This window comes from Oncorhynchus masou, chromosome 32 (assembly GCF_036934945.1).
Source record: "Oncorhynchus masou masou isolate Uvic2021 chromosome 32, UVic_Omas_1.1, whole genome shotgun sequence".
NCBI classification, from domain to species: Eukaryota; Metazoa; Chordata; class Actinopteri; order Salmoniformes; family Salmonidae; genus Oncorhynchus; species Oncorhynchus masou.
Window position 1 is genome coordinate 4,560,293 of NC_088243.1, and position 21,365 is coordinate 4,581,657.

The 21,365-nt window shown below is 51.6% G+C and overlaps 1 protein-coding gene across 2 annotated transcripts in view; it reads right to left on the reverse strand.

Annotated features, from left to right (window-relative positions):
- LOC135525487 (son of sevenless homolog 2-like) overlaps positions 1-21,365 on the reverse strand; it is a 63,365-nt gene continuing 42,000 nt past the window's right edge. For both annotated transcript variants that reach the window (XM_064953157.1, XM_064953156.1), the window contains 7 exons: positions 19,676-19,793; positions 13,509-13,681; positions 11,590-11,706; positions 10,895-11,156; positions 10,694-10,771; positions 5,045-5,148; positions 1-4,808 (listed from right to left, as the gene is read on the reverse strand). In XM_064953157.1, the coding sequence (XP_064809229.1) occupies positions 4,305-4,808; positions 5,045-5,148; positions 10,694-10,771; positions 10,895-11,156; positions 11,590-11,706; positions 13,509-13,681; positions 19,676-19,793 (1,356 nt within the window). In that variant the 3' untranslated portion in view covers positions 1-4,304. The remainder of the gene's footprint in view (positions 4,809-5,044; positions 5,149-10,693; positions 10,772-10,894; positions 11,157-11,589; positions 11,707-13,508; positions 13,682-19,675; positions 19,794-21,365) is intronic.

The following is a 21,365-nucleotide window of genomic DNA, read 5'->3' on the forward strand; positions in this document are numbered from 1 at the left end:
TCACTTTATGCAAATTATTTAGTTAGTGTATACATACACAGCATCCACAAGCGTGTACAGTTTTTCTAGTGTATAGCCTTTGTTCTAAGCATTACATAGGAAACCGTGTTTAGTTTGTCCTTTCAGGTTTTTTTTTTTAATAGCATTAGACACCTTTTGCCTCTACTCTGTAAAATAGAAAACTAAATTAAAAAGGCACATCCGAGCATGATGCATGTGTTGGTTCAGTCTTCAAATTAAAAAGGTATTTTTTGAGAGGACAAGGACCTCTTGCTAACAGAAGCAGGCTCCCCTCTCTGTGAATAGATATCTCAAACAGCCACTGGGGGAGCTGTGGCGCCAATTCACAGTTTGTCCACTGGGGGAGCTGTGGCGCCAATTCCCCGTTTGTCCACTGGGGGAGCTGTGGCGCCAATTCCCCGTTTGTCCACTGGGGGAGCTGTGGAGCCAATTCCCCGTTTGTCCACTGGGGGAGCTGTAGAGCCAATTCCCCGTTTGTCCACTGGGGGAGCTGTGGAGCCAATTCCCAGTTTGTCCACTGGGGGAGCTCTGGAGCCAATTCCCAGTTTGTCCCAGGCTTTGGTGGGGTTGCTACGTGTGATGCCTCCAATGCTGAATTTCCATACACAACCAGAAGGCTGGTACAGTAACTGGGGATGATGGTACTAACAAGTCTGTAGTGTTGGGCAGATAGGACACATTTTTAACTTGGGGTGATTCGTTTCATTTAAGACATCATCTTGACTTTTTAGGGATGTATTCATTAGCAAAACACAACAACAACCTTGCAACAGAAAACCTTATGCAACATTATGAAACAAGAGTTTCTATTGGACAAATTCAGGTAGGTCTCATCCTCTGGAGAGATCCCCTGGTCAGACCATTACTCTGTTCCAGCTGGCTGATGTGTGTTATTATTAGGTAGGTACTGATTGGCTGAGCACAGAGAATGTACGACCAACCTTAACTTGACACAACCAATCAATGTGTTTGAAACGTCCATGTGTAGTTGCAGGGGGTTCGTTTGAATAGTAGTGCTGAGCTGTGTGTTCGAGGTCGGTTCGGTTTTTGTACAATTATATAAATATATATTTTTCAATCACATTTCTTTTCAGTTTCCATCTTAAAAAAAAAAAAACAAACATTAAATGCATTATGTGAAAACACAGAATAATTAATACAAGTCCCTTGATGGTAGTGAATGCCCATTACTGATTAACCAGCGTCTATTCACATTACTGTAGTAAAGTTGCTTATGTTAGCATACATTGGTTTTGTTTGATGACCATTTCAAGCCTCATCTCATGTCTATAAAGCTGCTGTCTGATCACTATTTTACTCGTTCTTCAAAGGAAGAACGAGTAATGCCAACTATCAATCACTGAGATCAGGTAGTTTCAGGTAGAGATACCTCACGAAGCAGCTGTTCTCAATCCCTCGGATTGAACTACGTCTCCTTTCGCTCTCTGGTCTGCCCAACAGACCAGACAAGTAGGCGTGCAGTGGATTATGGGAATTGTAGTTTATTACTACGTTTTACTACGTAGAATATTGGTTTGTTGGAAACTACAACTCCCTTTCGACATCTCACAGTTCGGGCTTGATCTGACTTCTCTCAAGGAGGAACTCTGCATTGAGGTCACAGAAAAAAAAAACGGAACAAAATGGAATTGAACAGAACTCAGTCAATTTCCTGTTTGACCCCCCCCCCCACCCCTGCAGCATTTAATTGCTCAGAACTCAAATTTAGAAAATATTCCTTTATTTTAAATTGACAAGATGGCGGCATACACAATGTTGGATTTACTTCATGGAGCAATTATTATTTTATTTTTTAATTACGCTGCATTTTCTAAAATTCAAACAAACCCCCTGCAACTAGACAAGGACATTTAGAGGACATTGGTTGTCTTCCAAATCAGCAATTGAGGGAAGTATGGACAAGTTAAGGCTGGTCGATCTGTACTACACCAAACAGTAACTAACATGTAACAGCTAACGGAGCCTCACATTAGCATGTTGCAATCTGCTCGCTTCCCTGGACAGATAAAGGTCTGGCCGCTGTTGTCACCACATCACTGGCAGAGGAGGAGAGAGAGTGGAGAGGGCAGAGGAGAAGAGAGAGTGGAGAGGGCAGAGGAGAAGAGAGAGGGCAGAGGAGAAGAGAGAGTGGAGATATCTCAGAGGAGAAGAGAGAGTGGAGATATCTCAGAGGAGAAGAGAGAGTGGAGATATCTCAGAGGAGAAGAGAGAGTGGAGATATCTCAGAGGAGAAGAGAGAGTGGAGATGTCTCAGAGGAGAAGAGAGAGTGGAGATGTCTCAGAGGAGAAGAGAGAGTGGTGAGGGCAGAGGAGAAGAGAGAGTGGTGAGGGCAGAGGAGAAGAGAGTGGTGAGGGCAGAGGAGAAGAGAGAGTGGTGAGGGCAGAGGAGAAGAGAGAGTGGAGAGGGCAGAGGAGAAGAGAGAGTGGAGAGGGCAGAGGAGAAGAGAGAGTGGAGAGGGCAGAGGAGAAGAGAGAGGGCAGAGGAGAAGAGAGAGGGCAGAGGAGAAGAGAGAGGGCAGAGGAGAAGAGAGAGGGCAGAGGAGAAGAGAGAGGGCAGAGGAGAAGAGAGAGGGCAGAGGAGAAGAGAGAGGGCAGAAGAGAAGAGAGAGGGCAGAAGAGAAGAGAGAGGGCAGAAGAGAAGAGAGAGGGCAGAAGAGAAGAGATAGGCAGAGAGGGCAGAGAAGAGATATCTCAGAGGAGAAGAGATAAAGGTTGTCGTCAAATCCTTTTCCGAGCTCTTTGATATCCATCATATGACTAAAAAAAGGGTAGATAACAAACGTTGACCAAGCTTTATGTGCAAGTGGAGCGAACACACACCGCCTGTCCCTCTAGCAGAGGGTGGAGCGAACACACACCGCCCGTCCCTCTAGCAGAGGGTGGAGCGAACACACACCACCCGTCCCTCTAGCAGAGGGTGGAGCGAACACACACCGCCTGTCCCTCTAGCAGAGGGTGGAGCGAACACACACCACCCGTCCCTCTAGCAGAGGGTGGAGCGAACACACACCACCCGTCCCTCTAGCAGAGGCCCACAGAGGTCAGTGCTGTGGGGTCAAAGGCAACATCTGAAATGGAGGGTAATTCTAGGACCAGCAGGGCTGGATGTAGCTACCAACTACAGCAAGGACCCCATGTCCAGGGCTATATGATCCTCCTGTACCACACAGTAACACAGCCCTGTGAATACCGCTGAGCTCACACCCATTACAGTCACAGCTCTACTCAGTTCAGTGCACAGTAGAGACCAACAGAAAAAAAAAAGGAGGGGAAGGATTTCAGTGTGACAACGATCAGGTTGGTAATGTCTGAACGACTGGATGGAAATATCCACAGTCCATTTTTAGTTAGTCATTCCTCAAAACATGAATCCCTTATATGACCCCCTGCAGAACATAGGACTGGTCACTAAAAGGTGATGGGAGGAGCCTCACGAGGAGAACTTCCAACACTTTGATGATCCTCGTGCTTGTTCCAGACAGAACCACAGTAAATGTGTGTTTGATTAGTTCGATGATAAAAGAGCATTGAGGTCTTGTACGGTCCAGAGTGGAGTCCGTCCGTCCGTCCGTCCGTCCGTCCGGAACCACAGGTAAGGAGGACAGACTCCTGGGGTGAACCAGTGAATGGCGTTCGCAACACGACCGTGTGCCAACGCGACAATGCCCATAGATCCACACAAAGCGTTGTCAGTGAGAGGAGCTGTCCATGCCGATGGAAGTGTCATGGTGGTCTGTATAGTCCCCAACCACCAGGACAGGCTGAGGAGGACTCTCCTTTCTGGGTTCAGCACAGTGTCACTTTTGGGGGTAGGAGAGTTACTGCTGGACTATGGCATACTGTCCTGTCCACTCCAGTACAGAGTGGAATATCTATATGAAGAAAATGACAGAGTCAATGTTGTGTACAGGTGTGTGACGTGTACTGCACACCCACAGAGGAGGAGGAGTTTGAGTCAGTGTCTTGGGGCTCCTTGTTCATTGGCTGGCACACTGGTGTGGATTTCCCATTGGCACAGAGGGCTTGAAATGAAGGTGGGGCTACTGATACCCTGAGAGGAGTGGCCGTGTTGTGATTGGTCAATGTAGGAGATGAGTGGGAGGGGTTTTGGAGTCTTTGTTACGATCAGTAGCTTTAGAAAAAAAATCCTGATTAGTTTGTTTTTAAATCGCTCTGTGTCATGAGGTCATAGTATGATACAGTTTGTATTGTGTGGAGCAGCAGCCATGATGATAAGGAAACAAAAGAAGCAAGGAGGCTCCTCATTGGCTACCCTCTGTGCTCTCCACCAATGAGAGGCTCTGTAAAGGGGGTGACAACAGCTCCCTCTTGTAGGTCTTTGGTGGAAGTTTGGGGAGCTGGGAGGATGAGTTGTGGCGGGGAGGTACAGGTGGGGCCATGATGGGCAGGGGGAGCGGGCAGAGACTGTTCTGGCTGGCGCTGAGCAGGCAGCTCCGTCGGGGGACGCGGGGCGAGGGGGAACCCGGGGGCGTTCCAGGGGAGGAGGGGGAACTGCCAAAATCCCAGTGGAAGCGGCTGACGGGGGAGGGTTGGATGTTCGGGGGGTAGTTAATGAAGATCTCTGGTGGCTTCTGGGGGACGGGGGGAGGGGTGTCTGGCTGGGGGTCCCGGGGGGGTGGAGGTGGGGGGCTGGGGAGGGGGCCGTCGCTGGGGCCGTTGTAGACTGGGGTGCGGGGCTGGACCCTGGGGAGAGGAGGGGGCAGTCTGGGGGGGATGGCTGGGGGACCTTTGGACCTGGAACTCAACTACAAAACACAGGAGGGTCAAAGTCATATAAACAAAGAGAAATATATTATTAAACAGGAGTCAGAGTTGAGAACCAATCAGATGGACTAACTCAGAGAAACATCTTGAATGGTGTACTGTACTAAGTGTGTGTTAGCTTGACCCCAGTAAAACAATGCTTCCATTTCACAAAAAAATACAAAACTTGAAATTGCAAGAGGTTCGACTTAGAAATTGCACGGTGTGTGTACGTTACCTTGGTCTCAGAGAAAGCATCCTTCCTGCGAGGGGGAAGTGGAGGGGGCTTCAGTAACTCCTCTCCTAGCTGGTGAAGGCTTCCACAAGACACTGAGTGGAACTCTACACATGTACATAAAGGTATAGTCAATCAATCAATCAATCAAATGTATTTATAAAGTCCTTTTTACACCAGCAGTTGTCACAAAGTTATGGGAAATGGGCTGGGGGGAAACGGGCTGGGGGGAAACGGGCTGGGGGGAAACGGGGGGGGAAAACGGGCTGGGGGGAAACGGGCTGGGGGAAAACGGGCTGGGGGGAAACGGGCTGGGGGGAAAACGGGCTGGGGGGGAAACGGGCTGGGGGGGAAACGGGCTGGGGGGAAACCGGGCTGGGGGGGAAAACGGGCTGGGGGAAACGGGCTGGGGGAAACGGGCTGGGGGAAAACGGGCTGGGGGAAAACGGGCTGGGGAAAACGGGCTGGGGAAAACGGGCTGGGGGAAAACGGGCTGGGGGGAAACGGGCTGGGGGAAACGGGCTGGGGGGAAACGGGCTGGGGGGAAAACGGGCTGGGGGAAAACGGGCTGGGGGGAAATGGGCTGGGGGAAACGGGCTGGGGGGGAAACGGGCTGGGGGGGAAACGGGCTGGGGGGGAAACGGGCTGGGGGGGAAACGGGCTGGTTTAATCGATTTCCGAAGAAGACAAGGTAAAATTTGCCATTCTGGCCTTGAGCAAGACAATGAACTAGTAATTGCTTCAAGGTTGCCGTCAATGATGGCTGATCCACTGGCTGTGTCCCAACTCTGAGGGTCTCAGGGGGAGTGGGATATGCAAAATACAGGTCACCCTACCCACCCTACCCACACTAAATGTGGAGCACGACCACCCAGCCTACCAGACCCCCATTAACCCAGTCTACCAGACCCCCATTAACCCAGTCTACCAGACCCCATTAACCCAGTCTACCAGACCCCCATTAACCCAGTCTACCAGACCCCCATTAACCCAGTCACCCCATTAACCCAGTCTACCAGACCCCCATTAACCCAGTCTACCAGACCCCCATTAACCCAGTCTACCAGACCCCCATTAACCCAGTCTACCAGACCCCCATTAACCCAGTCTACCAGACCCCCATTAACCCAGTCTACCAGACCCCCCATTAACCCTGTCCACCAGACCCCCATTAACCCAGTCCACCAGACCCCCATTAACCCAGTCCACCAGACCCCCATTAACCCAGTCTACCAGTCACCCCATTAACCCAGTCTACCAGACCCCCATTAACCCAGTCTACCAGACCCCCATTAACCCAGTCTACCAGACCCCCATTAACCCAGTCTACCAGACCCCCATTAACCCAGCCTACCAGACCCCCATTAACCCAGTCCACCAGACCCCCATTAACCCAGTCTACCAGACCCCCATTAACCCAGTCTACCAGACCCCCATTAACCCAGTCCACCAGACCCCCATTAACCCAGTCTACCAGACCCCCATTAACCCAGTCACCCCATTAACCCAGTCTACCAGACCCCCATTAACCCAGTCACCCCATTAACCCAGTCACCCCATTAACCCAGTCTACCAGACCCCCATTAACCCAGTCACCCCATTAACCCAGTCACCCCATTAACCCAGTCACCTCATTAACCCAGTCTACCAGACCCCCATTAACCCAGTCTACCAGACCCCCATTAACCCAGTCTACCAGACCCCCATTAACCCAGTCCACCAGACCCCCATTAACCCAGTCCACCAGACCCCCATTAACCCAGTCCACCAGACCCCCATTAACCCAGTCACCCAGACCCCCATTAACCCAGTCACCCCATTAACCCAGTCACCCCATTAACCCAGTCACCCCATTAACCCAGTCACCCCATTAACCCAGTCACCCCATTAACCCAGTCACCCCATTAACCCAGTCTACCAGACCCCCATTAACCCAGTCACCCCATTAACCCAGTCTACCAGACCCCCATTAACCCAGTCCACCAGACCCCCATTAACCCAGTCTACCAGACCCCCATTAACCCAGTCACCCCATTAACCCAGTCTACCAGACCCCCATTAACCCAGTCACCCCATTAACCCAGTCTACCAGACCCCCATTAACCCAGTCACCCCATTAACCCAGTCACCCCATTAACCCAGTCACCCCATTAACCCAGTCACCCCATTAACCCAGTCTACCAGACCCCCATTAACCCAGTCACCCCATTAACCCAGTCTACCAGACCCCCATTAACCCAGTCCACCAGACCCCCATTAACCCAGTCTACCAGACCCCCATTAACCCAGTCACCCCATTAACCCAGTCTACCAGACCCCCATTAACCCAGTCACCCCATTAACCCAGTCTACCAGACCCCCATTAACCCAGTCACCCCATTAACCCAGTCACCCCATTAACCCAGTCACCTCATTAACCCAGTCACCCCATTAACCCAGACACCCCATTAACCCAGTCACCCCATTAACCCAGACACCCCATTAACCCAGTCACCCCATTAACCCAGTCACCCCATTAACCCAGTCTACCAGACCCCAATTAACCCAGTCACCCCATTAACCCAGTCACCTCATTAACCCAGTCACCCCATTAACCCAGTCACCCCATTAACCCAGTCACCTCATTAACCCAGTCTACCAGACCCCCATTAACCCAGTCTACCAGACCCCCATTAACCCAGTCTACCAGACCCCCATTAACCCAGTCTACCAGACCCCCATTAACCCAGTCTACCAGACCCCCATTAACCCAGTCCACCAGACCCCCATTAACCCAGTCCACCAGACCCCCATTAACCCAGTCTACCAGACCCCCATTAACCCAGTCTACCAGACCCCCATTAACCCAGTCTACCAGACCCCCATTAACCCAGTCACCCCATTAACCCAGTCTACCAGACCCTCATTAACCCAGTCTACCAGACCCTCATTAACCCAGTCTACCAGACCCCCATTAACACAGTCTACCAGACCCCCATTAACCCAGTCTACCAGACCCCCATTAACCCAGTCTACCAGACCCCCATTAACCCAGTCTACCAGACCCCCATTAACCCAGTCTACCAGACCCCCATTAACCCAGTCTACCAGACCCCCATTAACCCAGTCCACCAGACCCCATTAACCCAGTCCACCAGACCCCCATTAACCCAGTCCACCAGACCCCCATTAACCCAGTCCACCAGACCCCCATTAACCCAGTCTACCAGACCCCCATTAACCCAGTCTACCAGACCCCCATTAACCCAGTCACCCCATTAACCCAGTCACCCCATTAACCCAGTCACCCCATTAACCCAGTCACCCCATTAACCCAGTCACCCCATTAACCCAGTCACCCCATTAACCCAGTCACCCCATTAACCCAGTCACCCCATTAACCCAGTCACCCCATTAACCCAGTCTACCAGACACCCCATTAACCCAGTCTACCAGACCCCCATTAACCCAGTCACCCCATTAACCCAGTCTACCAGACCCCCATTAACCCAGTCACCCCATTAACCCAGTCTACCAGACCCCCATTAACCCAGTCACCCCATTAACCCAGTCACCCCATTAACCCAGACACCCCATTAACCCAGTCACCCCATTAACCCAGTCTACCAGACCCCAATTAACCCAGTCACCCCATTAACCCAGTCACCTCATTAACCCAGTCACCCCATTAACCCAGTCACCCCATTAACCCAGTCACCCCATTAACCCAGTCACCTCATTAACCCAGTCTACCAGACCCCCATTAACCCAGTCTACCAGACCCCCATTAACCCAGTCTACCAGACCCCCATTAACCCAGTCCACCAGACCCCCATTAACCCAGTCTACCAGACCCCCATTAACCCAGTCACCCCATTAACCCAGTCTACCAGACCCCCATTAACCCAGTCACCCCATTAACCCAGTCACCCCATTAACCCAGACACCCCATTAACCCAGTCACCCCATTAACCCAGTCTACCAGACCCCCATTAACCCAGTCACCCCATTAACCCAGTCACCCCATTAACCCAGTCACCCCATTAACCCAGTCACCCCAATTAACCCAGTCACCCCATTAACCCAGTCACCTCATTAACCCAGTCACCTCATTAACCCAGTCACCCCATTAACCCAGTCACCCCATTAACCCAGTCACCTCATTAACCCAGTCTACCAGACCCCCATTAACCCAGTCTACCAGACCCCCATTAACCCAGTCTACCAGACCCCCATTAACCCAGTCTACCAGACCCCCATTAACCCAGTCTACCAGACCCCCATTAACCCAGTCTACCAGACCCCATTAACCCAGTCCACCAGACCCCCATTAACCCAGTCTGCCAGACCCCCATTAACCCAGTCCGCCAGACCCCCATTAACCCAGTCCGCCAGACCCCCATTAACCCAGTCCGCCAGACCCCCATTAACCCAGTCCGCCAGACCCCCATTAACCCAGTCCGCCAGACCCCCATTAACCCAGTCCACCAGACCCCCATTAACCCAGTCTACCAGACCCCCATTAACCCAGTCTACCAGACCCCCATTAACCCAGTCTACCAGACCCCCATTAACCCAGTCTACCAGACCCCCATTAACCCAGTCCACCAGACCCCCATTAACCCAGTCTACCAGACCCCCATTAACCCAGTCTACCAGACCCCCATTAACCCAGTCCACCAGACCCCCATTAACCCAGTCCACCAGACCCCCATTAACCCAGTCTACCAGACCCCCATTAACCCAGTCTACCAGACCCCCATTAACCCAGTCTACCAGACCCCCATTAACCCAGTCTACCAGACCCCCATTAACCCAGTCACCCCATTAACCCAGTCTACCAGACCCTCATTAACCCAGTCTACCAGACCCTCATTAACCCAGTCTACCAGACCCCCATTAACACAGTCTACCAGACCCCCATTAACCCAGTCTACCAGACCCCCATTAACCCAGTCTACCAGACCCCCATTAACCCAGTCTACCAGACCCCCATTAACCCAGTCTACCAGACCCCCATTAACCCAGTCCACCAGACCCCCATTAACCCAGTCACCCCATTAACCCAGTCACCCCATTAACCCAGTCACCCCATTAACCCAGTCACCCCATTAACCCAGTCACCCCATTAACCCAGTCACCCCATTAACCCAGTCACCCCATTAACCCAGTCACCCCATTAACCCAGTCACCCCATTAACCCAGTCACCCCATTAACCCAGTCACCCCATTAACCCAGTCACCCCATTAACCCAGTCTACCAGTCACCCCATTAACCCAGTCACCCCATTAACCCAGTCACCCCATTAACCCAGTCACCCCATTAACCCAGTCACCCCATTAACCCAGTCACCCCATTAACCCAGTCTACCAGTCACCCCATTAACCCAGTCACCCCATTAACCCAGTCTACCAGACACCAGAACCCATTAACCCAGTCACCCCATTAACCCAGTCACCCCATTAACCCAGTCACCCCATTAACCCAGTCACCCCATTAACCCAGTCACCCCATTAACCAGTCTACCAGACACCAGAACCCATTAACCCAGTCTACCAGCATACTCCATAGGAAGGCTGTGTTCTTGTTTGTCAAGCTAAAGAAGCTCTGTTTCCTAAATCCTAAACACAGACAGACACACCTCACCGTACAGCGAGAACAGTAACACTCACTTGAGGGCGGGAGGAGAACAGAACAGAACATGGAGTTTCCACCTGATATAAAATGGCCACATAGAGAAGTTGAGCCACCTGTAAAATGAAGACAGACCTCAAATTATATCCACTTCTGCAATTATAATCTTACACGTGTTTAAATCACTGAATGGTATGTATATGTCTGAGTGTGTGTGTGTGTCTCTCTCTCAGCCTCACCATAAACACTATAGAGATCTGGTTCCATGAAGACAGAGCTGAGGTCTGAGCAGGCAGACTGTGGGGGCGTAGGGGTGCTGGGTGAGGTGGGGACCGAGGCTATGGAAGAGGTCTCATGCTCTGTCTCAGCGATGCTCCTGAAGGTGATCTTGTGCGGGGGCTCTCTCTCCAGGGGTACGGGGTGGCCCTTCAGGGTCCCTGACGTAGAGGTACGCACCGGCCGAATCCCCGGGGACTTCAGGGGGTACAGGGTCTTCCTGGGCTGAGGAGAGAGAGAGAGAGAGACGGAGAGAGAGAGAGAGAGAGAGAGAGAGAGATTAATTCATGACAGAGTTGGGGTAAGCATGCACAACACACTATCACACAAATCTGTCATTTTAATTTTATGCAATTTTTTTGGGGGGGGACCTTTATTTAACTAGGCAAGTCAGTTAAGAACAAATTCTTATTTACAATGACGGCCTACCGGGAACAGTGGGTTAACCTGCCTTGTTCAGGGGCAGAACGACAGATTTATACCTACCACCCATTGATGTTACATTTGAGCTAAATACAAAGTGATAATAAATGTATTTGTAAAAAAAATATATCTAAAAAAAATGCTCCCCGTTTGACTGATTAGTGAGCAGCGTTTACATCGAAACAATGATCGGTAATTACATCTCACTACCGGAAGGCTTGATCTGGTTACTTACGAATCGTGGCGGCTGCTTGCAGTTGCGAGGCTCTATCTCCTGAGACTTGTTGAACAGATAGTCAGAGAACTCCTTCTCACCCAGACTGCCCATCGGGTTCAGGTTCTCAAAAAACCTCTGGGACAAAAACACAGGCCATCTGATTAACAATATTCCCTTTGAGTGGATCAAAGGCGAGGTGACCACTGTTGTTATGGTGCAGGGGAAGGAGAGAGGGACGAGGCCAGGTAGAGAGAGGGGGGAACTAGGCCAGGTAGAGAGAGAGGAGAACTAGGCCAGGTAGAGAGAGAGAGAGAGAGAGGGACGAGGCCAGGTAGAGAGAGAGGGGGGAACTAGGCCAGGTAGAGAGAGAGGAGAACTAGGCCAGGTAGAGAGAGAGAGAGAGAGAGGGACGAGGCCAGGTAGAGAGAGAGGGGGGAACTAGGCCAGGTAGAGAGAGAGGAACTAGGCCAGGTAGAGAGAGAAAGAGACTAGGCCAGGTAGAGAGAGAGAGACTAGGACAGGTAGAGAGAGAGAGAGAGAGAGAGAGAGAGAGAGAGAGAGAGAGAGAGAGAGAGAGACTAGGACAGGTAGAGAGAGAGAGAGAGAGAGAGAGAGAGAGAGAGAGACTAGGACAGGTAGAGAGAGAGACTAGGCCAGGGAGAGAGAGAAAGACTAGGCCAGGGAGAGAGAGAGAGAGAGAGAGAGAGAGAGAGAGACTAGGCCAGGGAGAAAGAGAGAGAGAGAGAGCGAGAGAGAGAGAGAGAGACTAGGACAGGTAGAGAGAGAGAGACTAGGACAGGTAGAGAGAGAGAGAGACACTAGGCCATGGAGAGAGAGAAAGAGACTAGGCCAGGGAGAGAGAGAAAGAGACTAGAACAGGTAGAGAGACATGAGAGAGGGACTAGGACAGGTAGAGAGAGGGGGGAACTAGGCCAGGTAGAGAGAGAAAGAGAGAGACTAGGCCAGGTAGAGAGAGAAAGAGAGAGAGAGAAAGAGAGAGACTAGGCCAGGTAGAGAGAGAGAGAGAGAGAGAGAGAGAGAGACTAGGACAGGTAGAGAGAGAGAGAGACTAGGACAGGTAGAGAGAGAGAGAGAGAGACTAGGACAGGTAGAGAGAGAGAGAGAGACTAGGACAGGTAGAGAGAGAGAGAGACTAGGACAGGTAGAGAGAGAGAGACTAGGACAGGTAGAGAGAGAGAGAGAGAGACTAGGTCAGGTAGAGAGAGAAAAAGACTAGGCCAGGGAGAGAGAGAAAGAGACTAGGACAGGTAGAGAGACATGAGAGAGGGACTAGGACAGGTAGAGATGGACTAGGACAGGTAGAGAGAGGGACTAGGACAGGTAGAAAGAGAGATGGAGAGACATGATGTCCTGCTGCACGTTGAGACAGTAAGGCTGTTTTGATTGGCCTACCTTGATGTACTGCTGCACCTTGAGACAGTACGGCTGGTTCTGATTGGCCTACCTTCATGTCCTGCTGCACCTTGAGACAGTACGGCTGGTTCTGATTGGTCCTACCTTGATGTACTGCTGCACCTTGAGACAGTACGGCTGGTTCTGATTGGCCTACCTTCATGTCCTGCTGCACCTTGAGACAGTACGGCTGGTTCTGATTGGTCCTACCTTGATGTCCTGCTGCACCTTGAGACAGTACGGCTGGTTCTGGTTGGCCTACCTTGATGTCCTGCTGCACCTTGAGACAGTACGGCTGGTTCTGATTGGTCCTACCTTGATGTCCTGCTGCACCTTCAGACAGTACGGCTGGTTCTGATTGGTCCTACCTTGATGTCCTGCTGCACCTTCAGACAGTACGGCTGGTTCTGGTTGGCCTACCTTGATGTCCTGCTGCACCTTCAGACAGTACGGCTGGTTCTGGTTGGCCTACCTTGATGTCCTGCTGCACCTTCAGACAGTACGGCTGGTTCTGATTGGCCTACCTTGATGTCCTGCTGCACCTTCAGACAGTACGGCTGGTTCTGGTACTGCTGGATCTCTCCTGTGATTTCGGCTACTTTCCTCCTCTTACTGAAGTTGATCAGCTCTTTGCCGTGTCTCTTCAGGAAGTCGGGGTTCCCCTCCTCTGTCTTCAGGATGTTGGTCAGGTAGATACCTGGGACAGACGGGTAGGTAGGTAGTTATTGGTCAGGTAGGTAGATACCTGGTCAGGTCAGGTAGGTAGATACCTGGTCAGGTAGGTAGGTAGATACCTGGTCAGGTAGGTAAGTAGATACCTGGTCAGGTAGGTAGGTAGATACCTGGTCAGGTAGGTAGATACCTGGTCAGGTCAGGTAGGTAGATACCTGGTCAGGTAGGTAGGTAGATACCTGGTCAGGTAGGTAGGTAGATACCTGGTCAGGTAGGTAAGTAGATACCTGGTCAGGTAGGTAGGTAGATACATGGTCAGGTAGGTAGGTAGATACATGGTCAGGTAGGTAGGTAGATACATGGTCAGGTAGGTAGGGCAGGTCAGGTAGGTAGATAGGGCAGGTAGATACCTGGTCAAGTAGGTAGATAGATACCTGGTCAGGTAGGTAGGTAGATACCTGGTCAGGTAGGTAGGTAGATACCTGGTCAGGTAGGTAGGTAGATACCTGGTCAGGTAGGTAGGTAGATACCTGGTCAGGTAGGTAGGTAGATACCTGGTCAGGTAGGTAGGTAGATACATGGTCAGGTAGGTAGGTAGATACATGGTCAGGTAGGTAGGTAGATACATGGTCAGGTAGGTAGGGCAGGTCAGGTAGGTAGATAGGGCAGGTAGATACCTGGTCAAGTAGGTAGATAGATACCTGGTCAGGTAGGTAGGTAGATACCTGGTCAGGTAGGTAGGTAGATACCTGGTCAGGTAGGTAGGTAGATACCTGGTCAGGTAGGTAGGTAGATACCTGGTCAGGTAGGTAGGTAGATACCTGGTCAGGTAGGTAGGTAGATACATGGTCAGGTAGGTAGGTAGATACATGGTCAGGTAGGTAGGTAGATACATGGTCAGGTAGGTAGGGCAGGTCAGGTAGGTAGATACATGGTCAGGTAGGTAGGGCAGGTCAGGTAGGTAGATACATGGTCAGGTAGGTAGATACCTGGTCAGGTAGATACATGGTCAGGTAGGTTGGGCAGGTCAGGTAGGTAGATACATGGTCAGGTAGGTAGATACATGGTCTGGTAGGTAGATGGGGCAGGTAGATACCTAGTCAGGTCGGTAGGGCAGGTCAGGTAGGTAGATGGGGCAGGTAGATACCTGGTCAGGTAGGTAGGGCACGTCAGGTAGGTAGATGGGGCAGGTAGATACCTGGTCAGGTAGGTAGGGCAGGACAGGTAGATACCTGGTCAGGTAGGTAGGGCAGGGCAGGTAGGTAGATGGGGCAGGTAGATACCTGGTCAGGTAGATGGGGCAGGTAGATACCTGGTCAGGTAGATGGGGCAGGTCAGGTAGGTAGATGGGGCAGGTAGGTAGGTCAGGTAGATGGGGCGGGTAGATGGGGCAGGTAGATGGGGCAGGTAGATACCTGGTCAGGTAGGTAGGGCAGGTCAGGTAGATAGGTCAGGTAGATACCTGGTCAGGTAGATGGGTCAGGTAGATGGGGCAGGTCAGGTAGGTAGATGGGGCAGGTAGATGGGGCAGGTCAGGTAGGTAGATGGGGCAGGTAGATACCAGGTCAGGTAGATACCGGGTCAGGTAGATACCGGGTCAGGTAGATACCGGGTCAGGTAGGTAGGGCAGGTCAGGTAGATACCGGGTCAGGTAGATACCGGGGCAGGTCAGGTAGGTAGATGGGGCAGGTCAGGTAGGTAGATGGGGCAGGTCAGGTAGGTAGATAGGTCAGGTAGGTAGATAGGTCAGGTAGATACCGGGTCAGGTAGATGGGTCAGGTAGATACCGGGTCAGGTAGATACCGGGTCAGGTAGATACCGGGTCAGGTAGATACCGGGGCAGGTCAGGTAGGTAGATGGGGCAGGTCAGGTAGGTTGATGGGTCAGGTCAGGTAGGGCAGGTCAGGTAGGTAGGGCAGGTCAGGTAGATAGGTCAGGTAGATACCGGGTCAGGTAGATACCGGGTCAGGTCAGGTAGGTAGATGGGGCAGGTCAGGTAGGTAGATGGGTCAGGTCAGGTAGGGCAGGTCAGGTAGGTAGGTCAGGTAGGGCAGGTCAGGTAGGTAGGGCAGGTCAGGTAGGTAGGGCAGGTCAGGTCAGGTAGATGGGTCAGGTAGATACCGGGTCAGGTAGATGGGTCAGGTAGATACCGGGTCAGGTAGATGGGTCAGGTAGATACCGGGTCAGGTAGATGGGTCAGGTAGATGGGTCAGGTAGATACCGGGTCAGGTAGATACCGGGTCAGGTAGATACCGGGTCAGGTAGATAGGTCAGGTAGATACCGGGTCAGGTAGATGGGTCAGGTAGATACCGGGGCAGGTAGATACCGGGTCAGGTAGATACCGGGTCAGGTAGATACCGGGTCAGGTAGATACCGGGTCAGGTAGATACCGGGGCAGGTAGATGGGTCAGGTAGATGGGTCAGGTAGATACCGGGTCAGGTAGATACCGGGTCAGGTAGATACCTGGACAGGTAGATGGGTCAGGTAGATACCGGGTCAGGTAGATACCGGGTCAGGTAGATACCGGGTCAGGTAGATACCGGGTCAGGTAGATACCTGGGCAGGTAGATGGGGCAGGTAGATACCGGGTCAGGTAGATACCTGGGCAGGTAGATGGGGCAGGTAGATAGGTCAGGTAGATACCGGGTCAGGTAGATACCGGGTCAGGTAGATGGGTCAGGTAGATACCTGGGCAGGTAGATGAGGCAGGTAGATACCGGGTCAGGTAGATACCGGGTCAGGTAGATACCGGGTCAGGTAGATACCGGGTCAGGTAGATACCGGGTCAGGTAGATGGGTCAGGTAGATACCTGGGCAGGTAGATGGGGCAGGTAGATACCGGGTCAGGTAGATACCGGGTCAGGTAGATACCGGGTCAGGTAGATACCTGGGCAGGTGGATGGGGCAGGTAGATACCGGGTCAGGTAGATACCGGGTCAGGTAGATACCGGGTCAGGTAGATACCGGGTCAGGTCAGGTAGGTAGATGGGGCAGGTCAGGTAGGTAGATGGGTCAGGTAGATAGGGCAGGTCAGGTAGGTAGGGCAGGGCAGGTAGATACCTGGTCAGGTAGATGGGGCAGGTCAGGTAGGTAGGGCAGGGCAGGTAGATACCTGGTCAGGTAGATGGGGCAGGTAGGTAGGGCAGGTCAGGTAGATACCGGGGCAGGTAGATACCTGGTCAGGTAGGTAGATGGGGCAGGTCAGGTAGGTAGATGGGGCAGGTAGATACCTGGTCAGGTAGGTAGATGGGGCAGGTCAGGTAGGTAGATGGGGCAGGTAGATACCTGGTCAGGTAGGTAGATGGGGCAGGTCAGGTAGGTAGATGGGGCAGGTAGATACCTGGTCAGGTAGATGGGGCAGGTAGGTAGGTCAGGGCCAGATGGTATGCGTGTGTCACCTCATACCCTTTTCACAGTATTATTCTGACCCAAACCGTACTGTGCTGGCTTCAACATATTCCTTTCTCATTGTCCTTTACAGTCTGGTTCCAGGAACTATGTTGGATGGGTGTCGGGTCAGTAGGGTTCAGTCAGTACTGTGTGTCGGGTCAGTAGGGTTCAGTCAGTACTGTGTGTCGGGTCAGTAGGGTTCAGTCAGTACTGTGTGTCGGGTCAGTAGGGTTCAGTCAGTACTGTGTGTCGGGTCAGTAGGGTTCAGTCAGTACTGTGTGTCGGGTCAGTAGGGTTCAGTCAGTACTGTGTGTCGGGTCAGTAGGGTTCAGTCAGTACTGTGTGTCGGGTCAGTAGGGTTCAGTCAGTACTGTGTGTCGGGTCAGTAGGGTTCAGTCAGTACTGTGTGTCGGGTCAGTAGGGTTCAGTCAGTACTGTGTGTCGGGTCAGTAGGGTTCAGTCAGTACTGTGTGTCGGGTCAGTAGGGTTCAGTCAGTACTGTGTGTCGGGTCAGTAGGGTTCAGTCAGTACTGTGTGTCGGGTCAGTAGGGTTCAGTCAGTACTGTGTGTCGGGTCAGTAGGGTTCAGTCAGTACTGTGTGTCGGGTCAGTAGGGTTCAGTCAGTACTGTGTGTCGGGTCAGTAGGGTTCAGTCAGTACTGTGTGTCGGGTCAGTAGGGTTCAGTCAGTACTGTGTGTCGGGTCAGTAGGGTTCAGTCAGTACTGTGTGTCGGGTCAGTAGGGTTCAGTCAGTACTGTGTCGGGTCAGTAGGGTTCAGTCAGTACTGTGTGTCGGGTCAGTAGGGTTCAGTCAGTACTGTGTGTCGGGTCAGTAGGGTTCAGTCAGTACTGTGTGTCGGGTCAGTAGGGTTCAGTCAGTACTGTGTGTCGGGTCAGTAGGGTTCAGTCAGTACTGTGTGTCGGGTCAGTAGGGTTCAGTCAGTACTGTGTGTCGGGTCAGTAGGGTTCAGTCAGTACTGTGTGTCGGGTCAGTAGGGTTCAGTCAGTACTGTGTGTCGGGTCAGTAGGGTTCAGTCAGTACTGTGTGTCGGGTCAGTAGGGTTCAGTCAGTACTGTGTGTCGGGTCAGTAGGGTTCAGTCAGTACTGTGTGTCGGGTCAGTAGGGTTCAGTCAGTACTGTGTGTCGGGTCAGTAGGGTTCAGTCAGTACTGTGTGTCGGGTCAGTAGGGTTCAGTCAGTACTGTGTGTCGGGTCAGTAGGGTTCAGTCAGTACTGTGTGTCGGGTCAGTAGGGTTCAGTCAGTACTGTGTGTCGGGTCAGTAGGGTTCAGTCAGTACTGTGTGTCGGGTCAGTAGGGTTCAGTCAGTACTGTGTGTCGGGTCAGTAGGGTTCAGTCAGTACTGTGTGTCGGGTCAGTAGGGTTCAGTCAGTACTGTGTGTCGGGTCAGTAGGGTTCAGTCAGTACTGTGTGTCGGGTCAGTAGGGTTCAGTCAGTACTGTGTGTCGGGTCAGTAGGGTTCAGTCAGTACTGTCGGGTCAGTAGGGTTCAGTCAGTGTGTCGGGTCAGTAGGGTTCAGTCAGTACTGTGTGTCGGGTCAGTAGGGTTCAGTCAGTACTGTGTGTCGGGTCAGTAGGGTTCAGTCAGTACTGTGTGTCGGGTCAGTAGGGTTCAGTCAGTACTGTGTGTCGGGTCAGTAGGGTTCAGTCAGTACTGTGTGTCGGGTCAGTAGGGTTCAGTCAGTACTGTGTGTCGGGTCAGTAGGGTTCAGTCAGTACTGTGTGTCGGGTCAGTAGGGTTCAGTCAGTACTGTGTGTCGGGTCAGTAGGGTTCAGTCAGTACTGTGTGTCGGGTCAGTAGGGTTCAGTCAGTACTGTGTGTCGGGTCAGTAGGGTTCAGTCAGTACTGTGTGTCGGGTCAGTAGGGTTCAGTCAGTACTGTGTGTCGGGTCAGTAGGGTTCAGTCAGTACTGTGTGTCGGGTCAGTAGGGTTCAGTCAGTACTGTGTGTCGGGTCAGTAGGGTTCAGTCAGTACTGTGTGTCGGGTCAGTAGGGTTCAGTCAGTACTGTGTGTCGGGTCAGTAGGGTTCAGTCAGTACTGTGTGTCGGGTCAGTAGGGTTCAGTCAGTACTGTGTGTCGGGTCAGTAGGGTTCAGTCAGTACTGTGTGTCGGGTCAGTAGGGTTCAGTCAGTACTGTGTGTCGGGTCAGTAGGGTTCAGTCAGTACTGTGTGTCGGGTCATTAGGGTTCAGTCAGTACTGTGTGTCAGGTCAGTAGGGTTCAGTCAGTACTGTGTGTCAGGTCAGTAGGGTTCAGTCAGTAGGGTTCAGTCAGTACTGTGTGTCAGGTCAGTAGGGTTCAGTCAGTAGGGTTCAGTCAGTACTGTGTGTCAGGTCAGTAGGGTTCAGTCAGTAGGGTTCAGTCAGTACTGTGTGTCAGGTCAGTAGGGTTCAGTCAGTAGGGTTCAGTCAGTACTGTGTGTCAGGTCAGTAGGGTTCAGTCAGTAGGGTTCAGTCAGTACTGTGTGTCAGGTCAGTAGGGTTCAGTCAGTACTGTGTGTCAGGTCAGTAGGGTTCAGTCAGTAGGGTTCAGTCAGTACTGTGTGTCAGGTCAGTAGGGTTCAGTCAGTACTGTGTGTCAGTATGCTCCCGTCTGTCCGGAAGGTCTTACCAAAGAAAGGCACGCAGGGCGGGTTAATGGACTTGAGCTTGGCCAGGTACTTCTTGAAATGGTCCTGGCTCAGTTCCACTGCTTCCTCTAGGATCCTCTTCTTCCTCTCGGGGACCGCCTGAAAGACAAGAACAACATCTCTCGTTAACTTGCTGCTCGGTAAAGGATTGGGAGAAGGTCAATGGCATTTTCTTGATTCTTCGCCTCCTTCTCCAAAACCCATTGGATGAGAAGGTCAGAGGGGAGGGACCTCTGACTTTCTCATCCAATGGGTTTTGGAGGAGGAGATTGGACGTGACGAATCAAATAAATGTATCGTCTTAGTGCTCAATAGGCACCCGACAGTAGGCACCCGACATTAGGCACCCGACAGTAGGCACCCGACAGTAGGCACCCGACAGTAGGCACCCGACAGTAGGCACCCGACAGTAGGCACCCGACAGTAGGCACCAGACAGTAGGCACCAGACAGTAGGCACCAGACATTAGGCACCAGACATTAGGCACCAGACAGTAGGCACCAACATTAGGCACCAGACAGTAGGCACCAGACATTAGGCACCAGACAGTAGGCACCAGACAGTAGGCACCAGACAGTAGGCACCAGACAGTAGGCACCAGACAGTAGGCACCCGACAGTAGGCACCCGACAGTAGGCACCCGACAGTAGGCACCCGACATTAGGCACCAGACATTAGGCACCAGACATTAGGCACCAGACAGTAGGCACCAGACAGTAGGCACCAGACATTAGGCACCAGACAGTAGGCACCAGACAGTAGGCACCAGACAGTAGGCACCAGACAGTAGGCACCCGACAGTAGGCACCCGACAGTAGGCACCCGACAGTAGGCACCCGACAGTAGGCACCCGACAGTAGGCACCCGACATTACACATTGCATGCTGGCAGGATTGGGGGACAATTCTATTTCATTGTATGAAACGGAATATACCAGTTTACTTCTGGATTGAAACGGAATATACCAGTTTACTACGGGATTGAAACGGAATATACCAGTTTACTTCTGGATTGAAACGGAATATACCAGTTTACTTCTGGATTGAAACGGAATGTACCCGTTTACTTCTGGATTGAAACGGAATGTACCCGTTTACTTCTGGATTGAGACGGAATATACCAGTTTACTTCTGGATTGAAACGGAATATACCAGTTTACTACGGGATTGAAACAGAATATACCAGTTTACTTCTGGATTGAAACAGAATATACCAGTTTACTACGGGATTGAAACGGAATATACCAGTTTACTTCTGGATTGAAACGGAATATACCCGTTTACTTCTGGATTGAAACGGAATATACCCGTTTACTTCTGGATTGAAACGGAATATACCCGTTTACTTCTGGATTGAAACGGAATATACCCGTTTACTTCTGGATTGAAACGGAATATACCCGTTTACTTCTGGATTGAAACGGAATATACCCGTTTACTTCTGGATTGAAACGGAATATACCCGTTTACTTCTGGATTGAAACGGAATATACCCGTTTACGACTGGATTGAAACGGAATATACCCGTTTACTTCTGGATTGAAACGGAATATACCCGTTTACTTCTGGATTGAAACGGAATATACCCGTTTTACTGGATTGAAACGGAATATACCCGTTTACGACTGGATTGAAACGGAATATACCCGTTTACTTCTGGATTGAAACGGAA